This window comes from Colias eurytheme, chromosome 11 (genome assembly GCF_061535395.1).
Source record: "Colias eurytheme isolate Ceu_HAF_F1 chromosome 11, ilColEury1 Martin Lab GWU primary, whole genome shotgun sequence".
In the NCBI taxonomy this organism is placed as follows: domain Eukaryota; kingdom Metazoa; phylum Arthropoda; class Insecta; order Lepidoptera; family Pieridae; genus Colias; species Colias eurytheme.
The window spans coordinates 11,825,952-11,849,382 of NC_142990.1; the positions used below are offsets into that span (position 1 = coordinate 11,825,952).

Consider the following 23,431-nt stretch of genomic DNA (forward strand, 5'->3'; position numbering starts at 1 on the left):
GGTGGTAGGCTCTCAGGCTTTACCTCATGACGTCATTGTTGAGCGGGATGTTTTTACGCGACTCGGGGTAAACTTAATAATTAAAAATAAAGACGTTCACGTTTCTCGCGATGTTCGTGCGCACGTTTGTGCTTTGCAAAGTGCCGATATAGAAGCAATCGATACCTACCTTACAGACATCCAAGATATCGCTTGTTTACGTGCTATTATTGAAAATTTTAATGAGAACTTCGTAAAGGGGAACTCTCAGACGGTCGTAACAACAGGTGAGATGGAAATTAGATTATAAGATCCGAACAAAATAGTGCAGCGTCAACCTTATCGCCTGGCCCCCGCGGAACGCAAGGCCATGATTGACATAATAGTTGACCTCCAGTCTAAAAACATTATCAGCGAGAGTACGTCACCATTTTCAAGCCCGGCGATCCTCGTGAAGAAGAAGGATGGCTCTGACAGGTTGTGTATTGATTTTCGTGAGCTGTATTCGAATACCGTGCGCAATATGTGTGTCATGAAAAGCTGAGTAAATATCCTATGAGTTTACCAGAAATGTCTAATCAATTTGATGATTTGTAATAAGAGTGAGTTTTATTTTTCTCATCAGCTTTAAAAATTAATTATTAAATATTGAGTTATGTTAAAATAAAATGATTAGTCGCCAAGTAAACGGCATTTGTTGAGATACACGATTGTATTTATTATGTCGACGGTTGCGATATGATGATTTTTCCATTATTTCTGTTGTTGGTGTTTTGGTTAGTAGAAATGTTTACAATTTATTTTGTTGATCAATGCTAATAAAGGATCGCATCCCTAGACGCTTGTTTCTTTTTCCTTTCCTAAGAGGAGCTGATGGCGTAAATTTAGCATTGGAAGCTCCGCGCTTCATGCGAGAGTTTAGCATTGGAAGCCCTGCGCTTCACGCGTAAATTAAACATTGGAAGCTCCGCGCTTCATGTGTTGGTTCTATCTACATTGGAAGCTCCGCGCTTCATGTGTTGGCCCTACATTGGAAGCTCCGCGCTTCATGTGTTGGCACTACATTGGAAGCTTTGCGCTTCATGTGTTGGCACTACATTGGAAGCTTTGCGCTTCATGTGTTGGCTCTACCTACATTGGAAGCTCCGCGCTTCATGTGTTGGCACTAAATTGGAAGCTTTGCGCTTCATGTGTTGGCCCTACATCGGAAACACCGCGCTTCATGTGTTGGCCCTACATTGGAAGCTCCGCGCTTCATGTGTTGGCTCTATCTACATTGGAAGCTCCGCGCTTCATGTGTTGGCTCTATCTACATTGGAAGCTCCGCGCTTCATGTGTTTGCTCTAACTACATTGGAAGCTCCGCGCTTCATGTGTTTGCTCTAACTACATTGGAAGCTTCGCGCTTCATGTGTTTGCTCTATCTACATTGGAAGCTTCGCGCTTCATGTGTTGGCTCTATCTACATTGGAAGCTCCGCGCTTCATGTGTTTGCTCTAACTACATTGGAAGCTCCGCGCTTCATGTGTTTGCTCTAACTACATTGGAAGCTTCGCGCTTCATGTGTTTGCTCTATCTACATTGGAAGCTTCGCGCTTCATGTGTTTGCTCTATCTACATTGGAAGCTCCGTGCTTCATGTGTTTGCTCTAACTACATTGGAAGCTTCGCGCTTCATGTGTTTGCTCTATCTACATTGGAAGCTTCGCGCTTCATGTGTTTGCTCTATCTACATTGGAAGCTTCGCGCTTCATGTGTTTGCTTTAACTACATTGGAAGCTTCGCGCTTCATGTGTTTGCTCTAACTACATTGGAAGCTTCGCGCTTCATGTGTTTGCTCTATCTACATTGGAAGCTTCGCGCTTCATGTGTTGACTCTACATGGGAAGCTTCGCGCTTTATGTAGGTTCTACGTTACAAACCTTGACGAAAAGTTGTGACCAGAGCTAAATAGGTTTAGAAATCGCGCGAGAACGCGCTTATTGTCAGAATGGCCGTGTCAGAGTATTGATTTATTCAGTTGGTATTAACGCCATCTATTGGTAAAGTTGTGAGTATTTTTAATATTGACGCAGTAAGACTTGAAGTTTTAACGAATGAATTTATGACAATGACAAGTGACAATGACATTTTCCTTGAGTCAGTAGTTTGGTAGGTTGGGGGGTGTCAGTTCGACCGACACTTGCCGCCCGACAGCCAACCGCGCCAGTTGTGCGCACTGATTCTTTTTATTATTTACGATCATGGCGGACGTTGAAATTAATCGCGAGGAATCTCCGAAATATATATATATATATTGACGTCACCATGAGTGAAAATATCATCGTACTCGGCGATAGGTGAAAAATTGAATAAAATATATCGATATATATCCATACTAATATGGATATTATAAATGAGAAAGTAACTCTGTCTGTCTGTCTGTTACTCAATCACGCCTAAACTACTGAACCAATTTGCATGAAATTTGGTATGGAGATATTTTGATACCCGAGAAAGGACATAGGCTACCTTTTATTGCGAAATATGTACCACGGGCGAAGCCGGGGCGGACCTCTAGTATATATAGGCCAATTCAGTATGGTAACATTTACTATCGTTAGATCTTCGAATGGAATAAAAAAAAGAATTAAATGCCAAGAAAGATAAAATTACCCAGTATGTTCACAACTTCAAGGGCCCATAAAAAAATAAAGTCACATAAAAAAAAAATTCCATTTGGCTTTTAAAAACTTGCTCTATCTATCAGGTAGCTACCCTGAAAATTTCATTTTATTATTCAGAAGGCTTCAATCGAAAAATTGAAATCTAAATGTGGTAAGTGCAAAAATTTTATTAACATGATGATCATTAAAACCAATAAATAGGTGTTTAATGACGAGAAATTTTTTAAAATAACCCCGCTGTTGCTCAATGCAAGTGCGACATCACCGTAAAAAGTTGTCTTTTAAATGTCTGAATGCCCATTTATCATTTTTAATGGTTTCTTCTGCTACTATGAATTTCCGGGTTATTTCGTCCAAATTGTGGCATTCTCTCAAGTAGCCGAGGTCTTTTTAGTATCCCCATTGAAACAAATCAATGGGGTTTAGGTCGAGGGACTGTGGAGGCCAGGCTTTAAGGCAGGCGTCACCGGCGCATGCGCAGGCTGCAACGACCAATCCATCTTTCAGGGTATCTTTGCCCTTTAGCCTGGCCTCCACGGTCCCCGGACATAAACCCTATTGATTTTTTTCCGTGGGGATACTACAAAGACGAGAGACTGCCACAATTTGGACGAAATAAGCCGGAAATTCATAGTAGCAGAAGAAACTATTAAAAATGATAAAAGGGCATTCAGACATTTAAAAGACAACTTTTTACGGTGATGTCGCACTTGCACTGAGCAACAGCGGGGTCATTTTAAAAATTTCTGGTAATTAAACACCTTGTTATTGGTTTTAAGGCAATTACACGGTTCAACGACCTTAATGATTCTGTCACTACATTTGAATTTGTTTTTTTAACCGCCCTCTATAAATATACATCGTTGTTGAAGTAAAAGTGACCAAAGATTATGGAATTGTATACTGTATCATATTGTATCTATCGTAATGTGTTAGTAGTTTCTACCTAATTTATGTTTTCTCTGAGAGGCAGTAACATATTACATTTATGAATAGTAAATATTGTGTACTATGTATGTTGTAAATGTAATGTAGGAAGACTCATCTTTCAACATTAACCGTTATAAGCAAAGTCTCTACTACATGACCCATTCTGGAGACCTTAAAATGACTAAGCAAGTAATTATTATAAGTTCTAGAGTGGGGAACAGTTAAGAAAACACCGATTTAGAAATTAATTTTATTCAACACGGACTCTACTATATTCTGGAGACCTGATGATGGATAGGGTGGAGAACATCTCACCTACAGAGATATAAAAGGTGGAGTACATTATTTGACGTAATTCTATAGAACGGCCTCTACCATGTCATGGTGTATCGAATGGTAATGGTGACCAGGCAAATGTATTTAGCGTTCTCTGTATATCTCTTCATACCTAGTAGGAATATATGCATGCAACCTACACACACCGAAAAAAAATAGGGGAACGGACAAGAAATCACGTTTTTTTCGACTTGTTATGTATTTTGTAGTTAGTTCGGGGTTAATTTTTTAAATCCCTTACGTCTTTGAAATGATGACGAGAAATAAAATGTGTTTCGATTTTTAAACATTAAAATATTAAACCCCTTTAAGAGTTTGGTGCCTATTTATCGACTATATAGCAGCTTCAAATCAAAAATATTATAACGTGTTTTAAACTGAGTTTTTTTTCTACTGTTTATCTTTGAACACATTACAAAATGAGTGATTTTCCTGCGACTGAAGTTACCAGAGCCTATGACTATGACTGATATGGGTCATACCTTCCGTACAAAGAATACAGTGTTAGTTGTGTCGGTATCTATAAAAACTCGCATAGTTCCCGTTCCCGTGGAATTTCCGGGATAAAACCTATCCTATATTACTCGTGGATAATGTAGCTTTTGAATGGTGAACGGAATTTTTAAAATCGGTCCAGTAGTTTATGAGCCTATTCATTACAATCAAACAAACAAACAAACAAAGTTTTCCTCTTTATAATATTAGTGTAGAAGAAATCATCGGTTCACCCAGTTAAAAGTGTGGAAGTAACGGAACCAACAAAAAATTCAGTTGAATTGAGAATTTCGTGCTATAATGGCCTCGGCTAAAAATGTTGCTATACGTTTATGTCAGTTTTGACTTTCCTACGATTTTATACAATAATATAAAATTAAATGATTTTATACAATATAAAAAAAATTGCTGATTTTCGGGGGTATGGCGACCATTTGGAACTGTCTGAAAAGTATGGCATGGCGATTTTCGTACATGGCTACTGGACGATGATTACCTGTGCAAAAATTAGCCTGGTACAAATGGTTGAATTTTTTTTTAAATCAACGCATTCACGTCGGTATTGTGGGCTGTAAATTACACCGGAAAAGTATGGCATGACACTACCGCCTACTTCTTTTTTATGGGCTATCGGTAAATCTTAAAATTTTTGTGTTACAAATCGTTTGCCTTCCGTAATTTATCCGACGAGTTCGACTAACGCCCACGCGACTAGTATGCCGGTACCACTGTTCTGACCATGATTTTTCTTTTTGTCATTGCGTACTAAGACCACTGTAGAACCGCCATCCGGTTACAAATGACCCAAAATTTTGTGTCAGTATCTCCCGGCTTTGGATTGTTTTGGACCCTTAAAATATACGATAGAACAGCAATTAATCTTTTTTAAAAAATATTCAAGGCACAGGGAAAGTCTGGTTACTGTTTTATAGGTATGTGTTTTCTGATAATATTTTACTGTCAAAAATTATCAACACTGGATATTATTCAATGACGCCTTTCAAAAACAAAAATAATTTACAAACAGATTTTTATATCTTTACATACCTATTTTTAACTCTCATTTCATGAACTGCTCATGTAAATACCTATTACAATCTGGTTTAATTTAACAAAACATTCAATTCGGTGAATTTTAGCGTTATTTTGCAAAAAAAACCGCACGTACAGTCCCCCGTCCGAGTCGAACTGACACCGTCAAATTTCGTCGAAAATATGCAATAGAGGTGAGGTTTTATGTGGGTTTTATTATAAATTCGAGTTTTTTCTTGATAATTTAACGATAATAATGAAAATTGAAAAAACAATCAATACAAATTGTTACAAATATCATAACATATTTTTTGGTATAAATTTCATGTATAAATATGTAGCCGTTTTCCTAACAAAATGCGTTTTATGTTCAAAAAGGGGTTGATTTCTATGTATTTTTTTTATGTTTAGGCCGTTCTAAACTGAAAAGTAAACAATACACTTTGTTAATTATATCCTTGAGTATCAAATATATTTTTTTTAAGACAATCGTACCAACAGTTTCCTCAACAAAATTCAATATGTATAAGGTGTTTTCCGGTTTTGACCATAGTAATCCCCTTAATTTGTTTTTATTAATCATCATGTTAATTCAATTTTTGCACTTACCAAATTTAGATTTCAATTTTTCGATTGAAGCCTTCTGAATAATAAAATGAAATTTTCAGGGTAGCTACCTGATAGATAGAGCAAGTTTTTAAAAGCCAAACGGAAAACTTTTTTTATGTGATTTTATTTTTTTACGGGCCCTTGAAGTGGTGAACATACTGGGTAATTTTATCTTTCTTGGCATTTAATTCTTTTTTTTATTCCATTCAAAGATCTAACGATAGTAAATGTTACCATACTGAATTGGCCTATCTTTCAGCTTAGCACACAAAAAAAAATCAAGCATCTTCCGCAATAATTGACGTCACCATGAGTGAAAATCTCATCGTACTCGGCGATAGGTAAAAAATTGAAAAAAACGTCATAACTCCGAAAATACGAAAAATCGCATAACATACATGGGGGTGATTCGGATAGCCCTCTAGGTCCTCTACCTCCCAGCTTCAGTATATCACTACTTTTTGGGACACCCTGTATATAAAATTCTCGTGTCACAATGTTAGTCTGCATACTCCTCCGAAACGGGTGGACCGATTCTCATGAAATTTTCTGTGCATATCGGGTAAGTCTGAGAATCGGCCAACATCTATTTTTCATATGTACCACGGGCGAAGCCGGGGCGGACCGCTAGTTATATATAAAATTCTCGTGTCACAATGTTAGTCTGCATACTCCTCCGAAACGGGTGGACCGATTCTCATGAAATTTTCTGTGCATATCGGGTAAGTCTGAGAATCGGCCAACATCTATTTTTCATATGTACCACGGGCGAAGCCGGGGCGGACCGCTAGTTATATATAAAATTCTCGTGTCACAATGTTAGTCTGCATACTCCTCCGAAACGGGTGGACCGATTCTCATGAAATTTTCTGTGCATATCGGGTAAGTCTGAGAATCGGCCAACATCTATTTTTCATATGTACCACGGGCGAAGCCGGCGCGGACCGCTAGTATATATATATAGATTAAACGAATTGCTGTTCCTTAGTCTCGCTAAAACTCGAGAACGGCTGGGCCGATTGAGCTGATTTTGGTTTTAAAATGTTTGTTGTAGTCCAGGGTAGGTCTAAACGGTGATAAAATAAGGAAAAATTGCGAGTAAGATAGAGTAAGACGACAATTCCATTTTCCCTTATAAAAGTTGAGCACTTCTTTCTGTCAAACATTTAGAAATAGAAAATTTCTATTTCTATTTCATTTGACGGTATTTGTACTCTCAGTTCCACTCGAATTGAAGAACGCAATAAATAAAGACTTTTGAATCGACATAAGTCCGGAAAATTTCTATAAGACAGGAAAATTTTCATAAGTCCGGAAAATTTCTATACGCCAGGAAAATTTCTATAAGTCAGGAAAATTTCTATAAGTCAGGAAAATTTTTCTAAGTTCGGAAAATTTCCATACGAAAGGAATATTTCTATATGCCAGGAAAATTTTTATACGTCAGGAAAATTTATATAAGCCAGGAAAATTTCTATACGTCAGGAAAATTTATATAAGCCAGGAAAATTTCTATACGTCAGGAAAAATTTCTATAAGTCAGGAAAATTTCCATAAGTTGGGAAAATTTCTATAAGATAGGAAAATTTTCATAAGTCCGGAAAATTTTTATACCTCAGGAAAATTTTTATAAGCCAGGAAAATTTCTATACGTCAGGTAAAATTCTATAAGCCAGGAAAATTTATATACGTTAGGGAAATTTCTATGCGTCCGGAAAATTTCTATAAGCCAGCAAAATTTCTATAAGGCAGGGAAATTTCTATACGTCAGGAAAATTTCTATACGCCAGGAAAATTTCAATAAGACAGGAAAATTTCGATAAGCCAGGAAAATTTCTATACGTCCGGAAAAATACTACTGAACCGATTACAATGAAATTTAGCACACATATAGAAGGTTACTTGGATTAACACATAGGGTAGGTGTTAGGATAAAAAAAAATTGTTTTGAAATTTTTATTTATTTACTAAGCTATTGCATAGCTTCTATCGCGGGCCTTGAGCGTGGGGACCGAATCAAAACCTCACGCTCCCCACTCTGACGGACGCGAAGGTGTGGCTTGAAGGCATAGCATGCAATAGCTTTACCGCGGCAGTCCCCGAGTGACGCACGTCTTTTTTATTTATTTGTTTTGTACAGCGGCGACGCCCGCGGCGAGCGGCCCCTTGCAGCGCCGCCAGCGCTACCCGCTGGTGTGCGCGCCGCAGCCCGCGCTGCTGCACGCCGCGCTGCCCGCGCTGCACGCGCTCTGTGCGCACCTCGACCGGTGAGTGTGTGTGCTGTGTGTGCGGCGAGCGGCCCCTTGCAGCGCCGCCAGCGCTACCCGCTGGTGTGCGCGCCGCAGCCCGCGCTGCTGCACGCCGCGCTGCCCGCGCTGCACGCGCTCTGTGCGCACCTCGACCGGTGAGTGTGTGTGCTGTGTGTGCGGCGGCGAAAAAAAAATATTGGCTGTCTGTAAAGTCGGTTTACTGACGATAGTTGAACGTGACAACGTCCGATTGTGCTTCTTTGTCGCTCGTTCCGCGCTCTCGCTTGCACTTTAAGCCTTACATGGAACGCCTCAGAGCGAGGTAACGCCGCATGAGTCGTGCGTGCAGCCGGCTCTATCGAATTATAAGACGTTGTCACGTCAAAAATAAAAAAAAATCGTATGGTAAAATACTGCAACACGATGAAGCTCTAATTCTTTTACATTTTAGTGGCAGCGAGTGATACTGCTGTGCGTTCAAATCCTAATTGTTTTACATTTTAGACGAAATTTTTTATGAAAAAAAAATTCGTACTCAAAAATACTGCTTTGCGAACAAACCCTAATTCTTTTACATTTTAGGGGTGGTGAGTGTTCCCTACGTGCATTCATAACGGACTACGTGCGGTGGGGTGAAAGTGAGCGACTCGCGAATGCTGCGCGCGCGCATATTGATGCGACCATGAATGCGCCTTCTGCGTGGCGGGAACGGGCTGTCGTTACTGCTACTAAGTGAGTGTTTTTCAAATACAGTGGTGGACGTTTAATTAAAAATACCTAACGTGTTGAATGAGTCATCAAATTTATTTAACATTTGTGTAATGTATTAGAGATTAAGCATTATTTCATATGTGGCAGAACACCCGTTTATTTAGTTTTTTAAGAAATTGCTTAATTTTAATCAAACGTTAGCTTAAATTGATAAAGTGAAGTCTGATTTCCGAGTGTTTTCAGTCTCTATAACGAATTAGAAACAGCATGGTTTGGGTGTTATTATAAAGTTAAAACCTTTGATAAGAAATAGAATTAAAACGAAAAACAATGTTCTATGTATTGTAATAAATTTATTATTAACATGCTTTTCATCATAAAAATATGGATACTATAAAACATAGTACGGTTTAGCCGTGCATCTTGAGTCAGATCTTTACACGGTCCTATTTCATTACATATAATTTTCAAAATTTAGCCTGTTTGACTAATTATGATGGATTTGTGCCTGCTGAACACCTTACATGATTTGTTTATATTTTTTTTTTGGAGAATCTACAGCTGTATTCTTAAAAAAAGTCACATAATATAATCACAAAAAGCCATTTACAGATTCTTACGGCTAGAATAATATTAATATGTAACGTAATAATTAGTATAATTACAAATGATGATCATTATTTGCTTACTTACTTACTTACTTACTATCTGGCTCAGTGACCCCAAAGTGGGTCTTGGCCTCCGACAACAAAAGACATCATTATTTGCACTTTCTTATAACATTAATGACCTAAGTAATTTTGTTTATTAATCTATTATCATCTCCCCAGCGGCGAGCAGCGCACAGTGTTCGCTTGCGCAAGTCGCGCGTGGGTCGGTGTTCTCCGCTGCAGCACTGCGGCAGTGCGCTGCGGGCCGTGCGGGGGGAACGCTGCTGCTCGGGCTGCTGCTGCTGCACTCGGGACACTAGCTGCTCATGCTCGAGCAGCGCACGCGAGACTGGCGCCTGCACAGCCGGCGAGGGCTGCGAGATGGTTGGCGGATGATGATATTGTTCGGTTTCTACAGGCGCTACCGAATTATAGGCTGTTGAAGAATGTACAGGATGATGCGCCACCTACACAACAGGTTAGTGGTGAAGGTCACGGACGAATTCTACCTATACCCGTGGCCCCGTCGTTGATGCGGCTTGACGGAACACAGTGGGGTTTTGGTCGGTAAGAATCCGACATAACCCACGGCCCTTTCCCCGAAGGCCGTGGGTATCTATGCAAGATTTCCCCACAAAAAAAAAGGTTAGTGGTGAAAGAGCTATGCCAAATGCATTGGGGTCTTTAACGATACATGCTAGAGCAGCGCATATGAGACTTGCGCCTGTGCAGCCGGCTAGAGCTGCGAGATGGTTGGCGGATGATGATATAGTGCGGTTCTTGCAAGCGTTACCGAACTATAAACTATTAAAGAATACGCAAGATGACCCGCCTCCTACTCAGCAGGTTAGTAATACAGGGCTCGCTTCGCTCGCCACACATGCAAGAGCAGCGCAGTGACTGATGGACGATGATATAGTCCAGTTTCTACAGACTGTGCATATTTATAGGCTATTAAAAAATGTGTAGGATGATACACCCAGTAGGTTAGTGGTTACTGTGTTAAGTTCACAAACCGCACAATCGTGAACGTATAACACTGTCAAATTATAGAGATTATAGAATTATACACTGCGATCACACGCTCCTAGACAACAGGTTAGTGCTCGCGTTTTACGCACATGTGCGTCTCACGCTACGCGATAGCGAACAGATAATGTTATACTGCGCAACATCACAAGTCTGTTCAAATCTACAGAGTCGAATGTAATTGCTGTTTTTGTGGCGAAATAACTGAAAGCTCCAATCACTTTCGATCACCTCAATTACAAAACGCCTAAAACACATTCTGAGTTTAATAAAATGATAAATGATATTAACTTCTAAAACATTACAATACAATTTAAAATATACTCAGACCTACACTGAATACATGCTATTTGCAACTCTACTGCTGAACTCGTAGAGATAAAATGATGTATAAACATGCTTAAAAGAATACCTTTTATCAAATGTGTAGGAATTAAAAGCAGCCTACGAGCGGGAAGCTGAAATCCTAGGTTCGAGTCTCGGCGATGGTGAAGTGACTATCAAGGAGATCGTCAGCGACATGCATCAGCTTGAAGAGCTCGCTTTGCTTGCTGAAACTATGGTAAGTCAAATAATGATATTTTATAAAGCATTTAATGTGAAACTATTATAAAAAAAATACCAAAAATCGCTTTGACATTTCCCTTTGGTACAAGATTTTCACTATTTGAACGATTGATTTTTTTTAGGTAACGGAAATTATATTTTGTTTTTAGTTGTTTACACTGTATAAAGGTACGTTACCTATAAAATTATTCATAATATACGTTAACTACTGCAAATAAAATAAAATATAGGTGTAACAATGTACATGATACAGCTTGAAGGACTACATATAGTTTGATCCGGCTCGAAGGACCACACACAAATTTCACAACGAAAAACATAAAATAGTTGTCAATTTAAACAAACATCAACGAATATTCATAAATGTACTAGCGGTCCGCCCCGGCTTCGCCCGTGGTACCTACATGTTTAAACTATCCTATCTCTCAAGTTGGATCGAACTGCATTTGGTGTGCGAATTTTATTATAATCGGTTAAGTGGTTTAGGAGTCCATTGAGGACAAACAATGTGACACAAGATTTATATTGTATATTAAGATGAAGCATTTTAAACCCAGGTGAATAGTTAAAAAAAATTGGCAAAATAATTAACGTATCTCTCTGGTTTAAAAAAAAATTCAGTTATTTGAATGATTTGATTTTTTAGGTGGTGGAAAATATTTTGCTTTTTCATACTTATTTTTACTGTCTAAAGGTACGTACTTGTAAATTTATTGATAAAAGAAGTACTTAGTATTTATTTTATGGTTGCCTGGAAGAGATTGTTTTAAGCAATAAGGCCGCCTTTTGTGCACTTACCATTTTCATGTTCTCCGGATTTTAATTTATATATGTTTTTATTACTGGTATTGTACAATAAAGTGTCATAAATAAATAAATAAATGGTATTGTTATAAACAAATATAGGTGAGAAATGTACATAATTCGTATTGAATGACTACAAATATCATAAAGCCAGATCAAAATCCGGCTCGAAGGACCACGCACAAATTTCACAACGAAAAACATAAAATAGTTGTCAATTTAATCAAACATCAACGAATATTTATAAATGTACTACGTTTTTTTTTTCATAAAAACTATCCTATCTCTCAAGTTGGATCGAACTGCACATGGTGTGCGAATTTTATTATAATCGGTTAAGTGGTTTAGTCCGTTGAGGATTTATATATATTAAGATTAACACAATTATTTTACAGGAATGGATAAGCGCCAACATTTTAGCGCTTCCGAGCACCATGAGTCCAGCTTTGCAACTGTCAGATAAGTTTGTGAACGATTTGAACGCTGCGGCGGCCATCTTTACTGAGATATCGCATAAGTGCTTGCTGTTTTTGCATCTAGAGGTCAGATTTTTTATTAAGTTCTACTCACCAATACAATTTGTTTGGTTTGTAAATTAACATTAAATTATTATTAGAGGTTAACGAATTAAAGTTTAAATTACAAATTGAATATGGATAAAAGGTAATTGTTAACTTAATCAACATTTGAATTATTTTTCTACATAAAAAAAGAAGTGTTTGCAGAGCCTTATTCTATGTCGTGATGGTATTGCCATGACGTGACCTTGAAATTTTACTCTCAACGCTCCGAAAGAAGTTTCTCTTCAATAGAGTTATAATAAGGACATCGAAAGGTTTTCTGCAAATTTATTTAATTTATGGATACTTGAAAAAAAAATTGGTTGTCTGTAAAGTCGGTTTACTGACGATAGTTGAACGTGACAACGTCCGATTGTGCTTCTTTGTCGCTCGTTCCGCGCTCTCGCTTGCACTTCCTTACATGGAACGCCTCAGAGCGAGGTAACGCCGCATGAGTCATGTTTTTTCGTGCGTGCAGCCAGCTCTATTGAATTATAAGACGTTGTCACGTCAAAAACAGAAAATATTTATTTTCTGAAACGACAAAATATAATTCTTATTTGTACAGATGCGTATCGAATGTTTCCACTACTTGGGTCAAGAAGGCGGTGAAGGTGAAGCGGGTGAAGCCGGTGGTGCCGCGCGACTTGCTGCCAGTCTCCTGGCTTTCCACGATCTGGCGAGATTGGCACCGCAACGGCTTGCTGTGAGAATACACACACACACATAAAGACATACCAAACTTTCATACACACGCATACAAACGCATACAACAAACACATACACCAAATTTCCATACACACACACCAAACTTCCATATACAAACGTACACAAACGCATACAACAAACACATACACCAAATTTCCATACACGCACACCAAACATTAATATCGCTGATCACACACATCCACTTACACTTACACACATACATACACTAAACTTTCATTCACACCACTCACAGTTTAAGTTTGAGTCTACACACACACACATACGTACACAGCGCATAGAGTGCTTCTACTACCCGGATCCACCAAACTCTCATATACACATACACACATGCATAAACCAAACTTTCATACACACACACACACACACACATAAACAAATCCAACCCACACACGCACCCAAATAAAACTGACGAATACAATATATTATATTCACTCATAATAATGGCATTTACACTCGCACATACATTAACATTTACATTCGCTTTTCACACACATGGATATGGTTTTGTCGGTAACTAAGTATCTTATTTACTATTTTTGTTTTTATCTTGCTAAATCTGTAGCCAAAACATACTATTGTTTTTACTTCATTTAAAATTTACATGAAATTTTAATGAATGGTTTATTCAAACTGTATTAATCAATTATTACGTTCTATGTTTTCTTGACAATTATATTCAATTTCAAATTACATTTATTTGCAAGAATGCAGTTACAAATATAAGTGTTGTTTTTCACAATTTTATAGTGCTAAAACATTGAAAGAAAGAAAAAAGAAAGAAAAAAATCTTTATTGCCAACAAAAACTTAGACTATCTTAACCTAAAAAGTAAACACATATTAGGCAATCGGAACAGACTCAGCCATGCTGTGGGACGTGGGCTAACACCCGAACGCTGATTTTCAGTCTGTCTTAAAAAAGCTGTTGTAAGAAGAATTATCATATTATAATGTTTCGTATTTGCACAAATAATATAAATGTTACAAAGTCCTAAACGCCAAATTAATTTAGTTACGTACGTACGGTATGGTACGGTTCGTACAGTACGGTACGGTTCGTACGGTATGGTACGGTTCGTACGGTACTGTACAGTACGTACGGTACGGTTCGTACAGTACAGGTTGTACGGTACGGTACGGTTCGTACGGTACTGTTCGTACGGTACGGTACGGTTCGTACGTTATTGTTCGACAGGTACGGTTCGTACAGTACGTTTCGTACGGTACGGTTCGTACAGTACGTTTCGTACGGTACGGTTCGTACGGTAAGGCACGGTTCGTACGGTACGGTACGTACGGTACGGTTCGTACGGAATGGTTGGTACGGTACGGTTCGTACGGTACGGTTCGTACTGTACGGTTCGTACGGTAAGGTTAGTACGGTACGGTTCGTACGGTAAGGCACGGTTCGTACGGTACGGTTCTTACTGTATGGTACGGTTCGTACGGCACGGTTCGTACGGTACGGTACGGTACGGTACGGTTCGTACGGTACGGTACGGCACGGTTCGTACGGTACGGTACGGTTCGTACGGTAATCAGTGCCATGTTAGTTGCTCTAACGCAAAAACGGCTGATCAGATCTGGTTGAAATTTGTCATAATGATAGATAATAAAAATAGTGTAGTCATTTACGTAGGTACAAGTTTATTGTCCGCATACGTGTTGATTAGACTCTTTATTTACAAAAATATAAAATATATAAATATAAAATTTTATTCATATTTATATATTTTATATTCATTCTACCAACTATCTGGGTGTGCAAATAAGACACAACATATTTTCTATTGTGTCTGTGGTTCCGGGGCCTGAGTTAATAAATTGTTACTCATGTTACAGTACATAATGAACGGCATCGGCGAGATGATGTCAGCCGCTGTAGTATGGCGCTGGCAATCAGAACGTGGTTCTACAGCAACCAGCGCTGGTCTCGCGGGTGGAGCCGCTGAGAGACTCGCAGCGCTGAGACACTGTCTCGCAGCGCTGAGACTGCCGCACGACGGGCTGCACGCTGCGCATGCGTACTTGCACTTGCTGGCTTGTTCCCCCGAGGTGAGGCTCTATGGAGCTATATGGGTGAACAAAATGTGTAAACTGCATATTCTCGTGGTTATGTGGGTATATGCTTGAATTATGCAGCACGCAAGGTACGATGTTATGTTGCCTACACATTAGGCCGCACGCAAGGTACGATTTTATGTTGCAAACACGTGAGATGGTACGTGAGGGACGATTTTATGCTGCTAAAACGTGAGGCGGTACGCAAGGTACGATTTTATGTTGCTAAATCGTGAGTCAGTACGCAAGGTACGATTTTATTTTGCTAACACGTGAGGCGGCACGCAAGGTACGATTTTATGTTGCTAAATCGTGAGTCAGTACGCAAGGTACGATTTTATTTTGCTAACACGTGAGGCGGCACGCAAGGTACGATTTTATGTTGCTAAATCGTGAGTCAGTACGCAAGGTACGATTTTATGCTGCTAACACGTTAGACGGTACGCGAGGTACGATTTTATGTTGCTAAATCGTGAGTCAGTACGCAAGGTACGATTTTATTTTGCTAACACGTGAGTCGGCACGCAAGGTACGACTTTATGTTGCTAAATCGTGAGTCAGTACGCAAGGTACGATTTTATTTTGCTAACACGTGAGGCGGCACGCAAGGTACGATTTTATGTTGCTTAATCGTGAGTCAGTACGCAAGGTACGATTTTATGCTGCTAACACGTGAGACGGTACGCGAGGTACGATTTTATGTTGCTAAATCGTGAGTCAGTACGCAAGGTACGATTTTATTTTGCTAACACGTGAGGCGGCACGCAAGGTACGATTTTATGTTGCTAAATCGTGAGTCAGTACGCAAGGTACGATTTTATGCTGCTAACACGTGAGACGGTACGCGTGGTGCGATTTTATGTTGCTAAATCATGAGTCAGTACGCAAGGTACGATTTTATGTTGCCTACACGTTAGGCCGCACGCAAGGTACGATTTTATGTTGCAAACACGTGAGACGGTACGCGAGGGACGATTTTATGCTGCTAAAACGTGAGGCGGTACGCAAGGTACGATTTTATGATGCTAAATCGTGAGGCGGTACGCAAGGTACGATTTTATGTTGCTAAATCGTGAGTGAGTACGCAAGGTACGATTTTATTTTGCTATGAGGCGGAACGCAAGGTACGATTTTATGTTGCTAAATCGTGAGTCAGTACGCAAGGTACGATTTTATGCTGCTAACACGTGAGACGGTACGCGAGGTACGATTTTATATTGCTAAATCGTGAGTAAGTACGCAAGGTACGATTTTATGCTGCTAACACGTGAGACGGTACGCGAGGTACGATTTTATGTTGCAAACACGTGAGACTACGCGAGGGACGATTTTATGCTGCTAAAACGTGAGGCGGTACGCAAGGTACGATTTTATGTTGCTTAATCGTGAGTCAGTATGCAAGGTACGATTTTATTTTGCTAACACGTAAGGCGGCACGCAAGGTACGATTTTATGTTGCTAAATCGTGAGTCAGTACGCAAGGTACGATTTTATGCTGCTAACACGTGAGACGGTACGCGAGGTACGACTTTATGTTGCTAAATCGTGAGTCAGTACGCAAGGAACGATTTTATGTTGCCTACACGTTAGGCCGCACGCAAGGTACGATTTTATGTTGCTTAATCGTGAGTCAGCAAGGTACGATTTTATTTTGCTAAATCATGAGTCAGTACGCAAGGTACGATTTTATGTTGCCTACACGTTAGGCCGCACGCAAGGTACGATTTTATGTTGCAAACACGTGAGACGATACGCGAGGGACGATTTTATGCTGCTAACACGTGAGACGGTACGCGAGGTACGATTTTATGTTGCTTAATCGTGAGTCAGTACGCAAGGTACGATTTTATGTTGCCTACACGTTAGGCCGCACGCAAGGTACGATTTTATGTTGCTAACACGTGAGACGGTACGCGAGGTACGATTTAATGTTGCTAAATCGTGAGTCAGTACGCAAGGTACGATTTTATTTTGCTTACACGTGAGGCGGCACGCAAGGTACGATTTTATGTTGCTAAATCGTGAGTCAGTACGCAAGGTACTATTTTATTTTGCAAACACGTGAGGCGGCACGCAAGGTACGATTTTATGTTGCTAAATCGTGAGTCAGTACGCAAGGTACTATTTTATTTTGCAAACACGTGAGGCGGCACGCAAGGTACGATTTTATGTTGCTTTATCGTGATTCAGTACGCAAGGTACGATTTTATTTTGCTAACACGTGAGTCAGTACGCAAGGTACTATTTTATGTTGCCTACACGTTAGGCCGCACGCAAGGTACGATTTTATGTTGCAAACACGTGAGACAGTACGCGAGGGACGATTTTATGCTGCTAAAACGTAAGGCGGTACGCAAGGTACGATTTTATGATGCTTAATCGTGAGGCGGTACGCAAGGTACGATTTTATGTTGCTAAATCGTGAGTGAGTACGCAAGGTACGATTTTATTTTGCTAACACGTGAGGCGGCACGCAAGGTACGATTTTATGTTGCTAAATCGTGAGTCAGTGCGCAAGGTACGATTTTATGCTGCTAACACGTGAGACGGTACGCGAGGTACGATTTTATGTTGCTTAATCGTGAGTCAGTACGCAAGGTACGATTTTATGCTGCTAACTCGTGAGACGGTACGCGAGGTACGATTTTATATTGCTTAATCGTGAGTCAGTACGCAAGGTGTGATTTTATGTTGCCTACACGTTCGGCCGCACGCAAGGTACGATTTTATGTTGCAAACACGTGACACGGTACGTGAGGGACGATTTTATGCTGCTTAATTGTGAGGCGGTACGCAAGGTACGATTTAATGTTGCTTAATCGTGAGTCAGTATGCAAGGTACGATTTTATTTTGCTAACACGTAAGGCGGCACGCAAGGTACGATTTTATGTTGCTAAATCGTGAGTCAGTACGCAAGGTACGATTTTATGCTGCTAACACGTGAGACGGTACGCGAGGTACGACTTTATGTTGCTAAATCGTGAGTCAGTACGCAAGGAACGATTTTATGTTGCCTACACGTTAGGCCGCACGCAAGGTACGATTTTATGTTGCTTAATCGTGAGTCAGTACGCAAGGTACGATTTTATTTTGCTAAATCATGAGTCAGTACGCAAGGTACGATTTTATGTTGCCTACACGTTAGGCCGCACGCAAGGTACGATTTTATGTTGCAAACACGTGAGACGATACGCGAGGGACGATTTTATGCTGCTAACACGCGAGACGGTACGCGAGGTACGATTTTATGTTGCTTAATCGTGAGTCAGTACGCAAGGTACGATTTTATGTTGCCTACACGTAAGGCCGCACGCAAGGTACGATTTTATGTTGCTAACACGTGAGACGGTACGCGAGGTACGATTTTATGTTGCTAAATCGTGAGTCAGTACGCAAGGTACGATTTTATTTTGCTTACACGTGAGGCGGCACGCAAGGTACGATTTTATGTTGCTAAATCGTGAGTCAGTACGCAAGGTACTATTTTATTTTGCAAACACGTGAGGCGGCACGCAAGGTACGATTTTATGTTGCTAAATCGTGAGTCAGTACGCAAGGTACTATTTTATTTTGCAAACACGTGAGGCGGCACGCAAGGTACGATTTTATGTTGCTTTATCGTGATTCAGTACGCAAGGTACGATTTTATTTTGCTAACACGTGAGTCAGTACGCAAGGTACTATTTTATGTTGCCTACACGTTAGGCCGCACGCAAGGTACAATTTTATGTTGCAAACACGTGAGACAGTACGCGAGGGACGATTTTATGCTGCTAAAACGTAAGGCGGTACGCAAGGTACGATTTTATGATGCTTAATCGTGAGGCGGTACGCAAGGTACGATTTTATGTTACTTAATCGTGAGTGAGTACGCAAGGTACGATTTTATTTTGCTAACACGTGAGGTGGCACGCAAGGTACGATTTTATGTTGCTAAATCGTGAGTCAGTGCGCAAGGTACGATTTTATGCTGCTAACACGTGAGACGGTACGCGAGGTACGATTTTATGTTTCTTAATCGTGAGTCAGTACGCAAGGTACGATTTTATTTTGCAAACACGTGAGGCGGCACGCAAGGTACGATTTTATGTTGCTAAATCGTGAGTGTGTACGCAAGGTACGATTTTATTTTGCTAACACGTGAGGCGGCACGCAAGGTACGATTTTATGTTGCTAAATCGTGAGTCAGTACGCAAGGTACGATTTTATTTTGCAAACACGTGAGGCGGCACGCAAGGTACGATTTTATGTTGCTAAATCGTGAGTCAGTACGCAAGGTACGATTTTATTTTGCAAACACGTTAGGCCGCACGCAAGGTACGATTTTATGTTGCAAACACGTGAGACGGTACGCGAGGGACGATTTTTATGCTGCTAAAACGTGAGGCGGTACGCAAGGTACGATTTTATGTTGCTAAATCGTGAGTCAGTACGCAAGGTACGATTTTATGCTGCTAACACGTTAGACGGTACGCGAGGTACGATTTTATGTTGCTAAATCGTGAGTCAGTACGCAAGGTACGATTTTATTTTGCTAACACGTGAGTCGGCACGCAAGGTACGACTTTATGTTGCTAAATCGTGAGTCAGTACGCAAGGTACGATTTTATTTTGCTAACACGTGAGGCGGCACGCAAGGTACGATTTTATGTTGCTTAATCGTGAGTCAGTACGCAAGGTACGATTTTATGCTGCTAACACGTGAGACGGTACGCGAGGTACGATTTTATGTTGCTAAATCGTGAGTCAGTACGCAAGGTACGATTTTATTTTGCTAACACGTGAGGCGGCACGCAAGGTACGATTTTATGTTGCTAAATCGTGAGTCAGTACGCAAGGTACGATTTTATGCTGCTAACACGTGAGACGGTACGCGTGGTGCGATTTTATGTTGCTAAATCATGAGTCAGTACGCAAGGTACGACTTTATGTTGCTAAATCGTGAGTCAGTACGCAAGGTACGATTTTATTTTGCTAACACGTGAGGCGGCACGCAAGGTACGATTTTATGTTGCTAAATCGTGAGTCAGTACGCAAGGTACGATTTTATTTTGCAAACACGTGAGGCGGCACGCAAGGTACGATTTTATGTTGCTAAATCGTGAGTCAGTACGCAAGGTACGATTTTATTTTGCAAACACGTTAGGCCGCACGCAAGGTACGATTTTATGTTGCAAACACGTGAGACGGTACGCGAGGGACGATTTTTATGCTGCTAACACGTGAGGCGGCACGCAAGGTACGATTTTATGTTGCTAAATCGTGAGTCAGTACGCAAGGTACGATTTTATGCTGCTAACACGTTAGACGGTACGCGAGGTACGATTTTATGTTGCTAAATCGTGAGTCAGTACGCAAGGTACGATTTTATTTTGCTAACACGTGAGTCGGCACGCAAGGTACGACTTTATGTTGCTAAATCGTGAGTCAGTACGCAAGGTACGATTTTATTTTGCTAACACGTGAGGCGGCACGCAAGGTACGATTTTATGTTGCTTAATCGTGAGTCAGTACGCAAGGTACGATTTTATGCTGCTAACACGTGAGACGGTACGCGAGGTACGATTTTATGTTGCTAAATCGTGAGTCAGTACGCAAGGTACGATTTTATTTTGCTAACACGTGAGGCGGCACGCAAGGTACGATTTTATGTTGCTAAATCGTGAGTCAGTACGCAAGGTACGATTTTATGCTGCTAACACGTGAGACGGTACGCGTGGTGCGATTTTATGTTGCTAAATCATGAGTCAGTACGCAAGGTACGATTTTATGTTGCCTACACGTTAGGCCGCACGCAAGGTACGATTTTATGTTGCAAACACGTGAGACGGTACGCGAGGGACGATTTTATGCTGCTAAAACGTGAGGCGGTACGCAAGGTACGATTTTATGATGCTAAATCGTGAGGCGGTACGCAAGGTACGATTTTATGTTGCTAAATCGTGAGTGAGTACGCAAGGTACGATTTTATTTTGCTATGAGGCGGAACGCAAGGTACGATTTTATGTTGCTAAATCGTGAGTCAGTACGCAAGGTACGATTTTATGCTGCTAACACGTGAGACGGTACGCGAGGTACGATTTTATATTGCTAAATCGTGAGTAAGTACGCAAGGTACGATTTTATGCTGCTAACACGTGAGACGGTACGCGAGGTACGATTTTATGTTGCAAACACGTGAGACTACGCGAGGGACGATTTTATGCTGCTAAAACGTGAGGCGGTACGCAAGGTACGATTTTATGTTGCTTAATCGTGAGTCAGTATGCAAGGTACGATTTTATTTTGCTAACACGTAAGGCGGCACGTAAGGTACGATTTTATGTTGCTAAATCGTGAGTCAGTACGCAAGGTACGATTTTATGCTGCTAACACGTGAGACGGTACGCGAGGTACGACTTTATGTTGCTAAATCGTGAGTCAGTACGCAAGGAACGATTTTATGTTGCCTACACGTTAGGCCGCACGCAAGGTACGATTTTATGTTGCTTAATCGTGAGTCAGCAAGGTACGATTTTATTTTGCTAAATCATGAGTCAGTACGCAAGGTACGATTTTATGTTGCCTACACGTTAGGCCGCACGCAAGGTACGATTTTATGTTGCAAACACGTGAGACGATACGCGAGGGACGATTTTATGCTGCTAACACGTGAGACGGTACGCGAGGTACGATTTTATGTTGCTTAATCGTGAGTCAGTACGCAAGGTACGATTTTATGTTGCCTACACGTTAGGCCGCACGCAAGGTACGATTTTATGTTGCTAACACGTGAGACGGTACGCGAGGTACGATTTAATGTTGCTAAATCGTGAGTCAGTACGCAAGGTACGATTTTATTTTGCTTACACGTGAGGCGGCACGCAAGGTACGATTTTATGTTGCTAAATCGTGAGTCAGTACGCAAGGTACTATTTTATTTTGCAAACACGTGAGGCGGCACGCAAGGTACGATTTTATGTTGCTAAATCGTGAGTCAGTACGCAAGGTACTATTTTATTTTGCAAACACGTGAGGCGGCACGCAAGGTACGATTTTATGTTGCTTTATCGTGATTCAGTACGCAAGGTACGATTTTATTTTGCTAACACGTGAGTCAGTACGCAAGGTACTATTTTATGTTGCCTACACGTTAGGCCGCACGCAAGGTACGATTTTATGTTGCAAACACGTGAGACAGTACGCGAGGGACGATTTTATGCTGCTAAAACGTAAGGCGGTACGCAAGGTACGATTTTATGATGCTTAATCGTGAGGCGGTACGCAAGGTACGATTTTATGTTGCTAAATCGTGAGTGAGTACGCAAGGTACGATTTTATTTTGCTAACACGTGAGGCGGCACGCAAGGTACGATTTTATGTTGCTAAATCGTGAGTCAGTGCGCAAGGTACGATTTTATGCTGCTAACACGTGAGACGGTACGCGAGGTACGATTTTATGTTGCTTAATCGTGAGTCAGTACGCAAGGTACGATTTTATGCTGCTAACTCGTGAGACGGTACGCGAGGTACGATTTTATATTGCTTAATCGTGAGTCAGTACGCAAGGTGTGATTTTATGTTGCCTACACGTTCGGCCGCACGCAAGGTACGATTTTATGTTGCAAACACGTGACACGGTACGTGAGGGACGATTTTATGCTGCTTAATTGTGAGGCGGTACGCAAGGTACGATTTAATGTTGCTTAATCGTGAGTCAGTATGCAAGGTACGATTTTATTTTGCTAACACGTAAGGCGGCACGCAAGGTACGATTTTATGTTGCTAAATCGTGAGTCAGTACGCAAGGTACGATTTTATGCTGCTAACACGTGAGACGGTACGCGAGGTACGACTTTATGTTGCTAAATCGTGAGTCAGTACGCAAGGAACGATTTTATGTTGCCTACACGTTAGGCCGCACGCAAGGTACGATTTTATGTTGCTTAATCGTGAGTCAGTACGCAAGGTACGATTTTATTTTGCTAAATCATGAGTCAGTACGCAAGGTACGATTTTATGTTGCCTACACGTTAGGCCGCACGCA

At 40.6% G+C, this 23,431-nt stretch overlaps 1 protein-coding gene across 1 annotated transcript in view; it reads left to right on the plus strand.

Moving 5' to 3' along the window:
* Window positions 1-23,431, plus strand: part of Sec8 (exocyst complex component secretory 8) — a 101,107-nt gene that overhangs the window by 27,248 nt on the left and 50,428 nt on the right. The window contains 7 exon segments of the mRNA XM_090107147.1: window positions 8,186-8,318; window positions 8,877-9,026; window positions 9,836-10,133; window positions 11,115-11,246; window positions 12,451-12,597; window positions 13,184-13,321; window positions 15,186-15,398. Coding sequence (XP_089963273.1) covers window positions 8,186-8,318; window positions 8,877-9,026; window positions 9,836-10,133; window positions 11,115-11,246; window positions 12,451-12,597; window positions 13,184-13,321; window positions 15,186-15,398 — 1,211 coding nt within the window.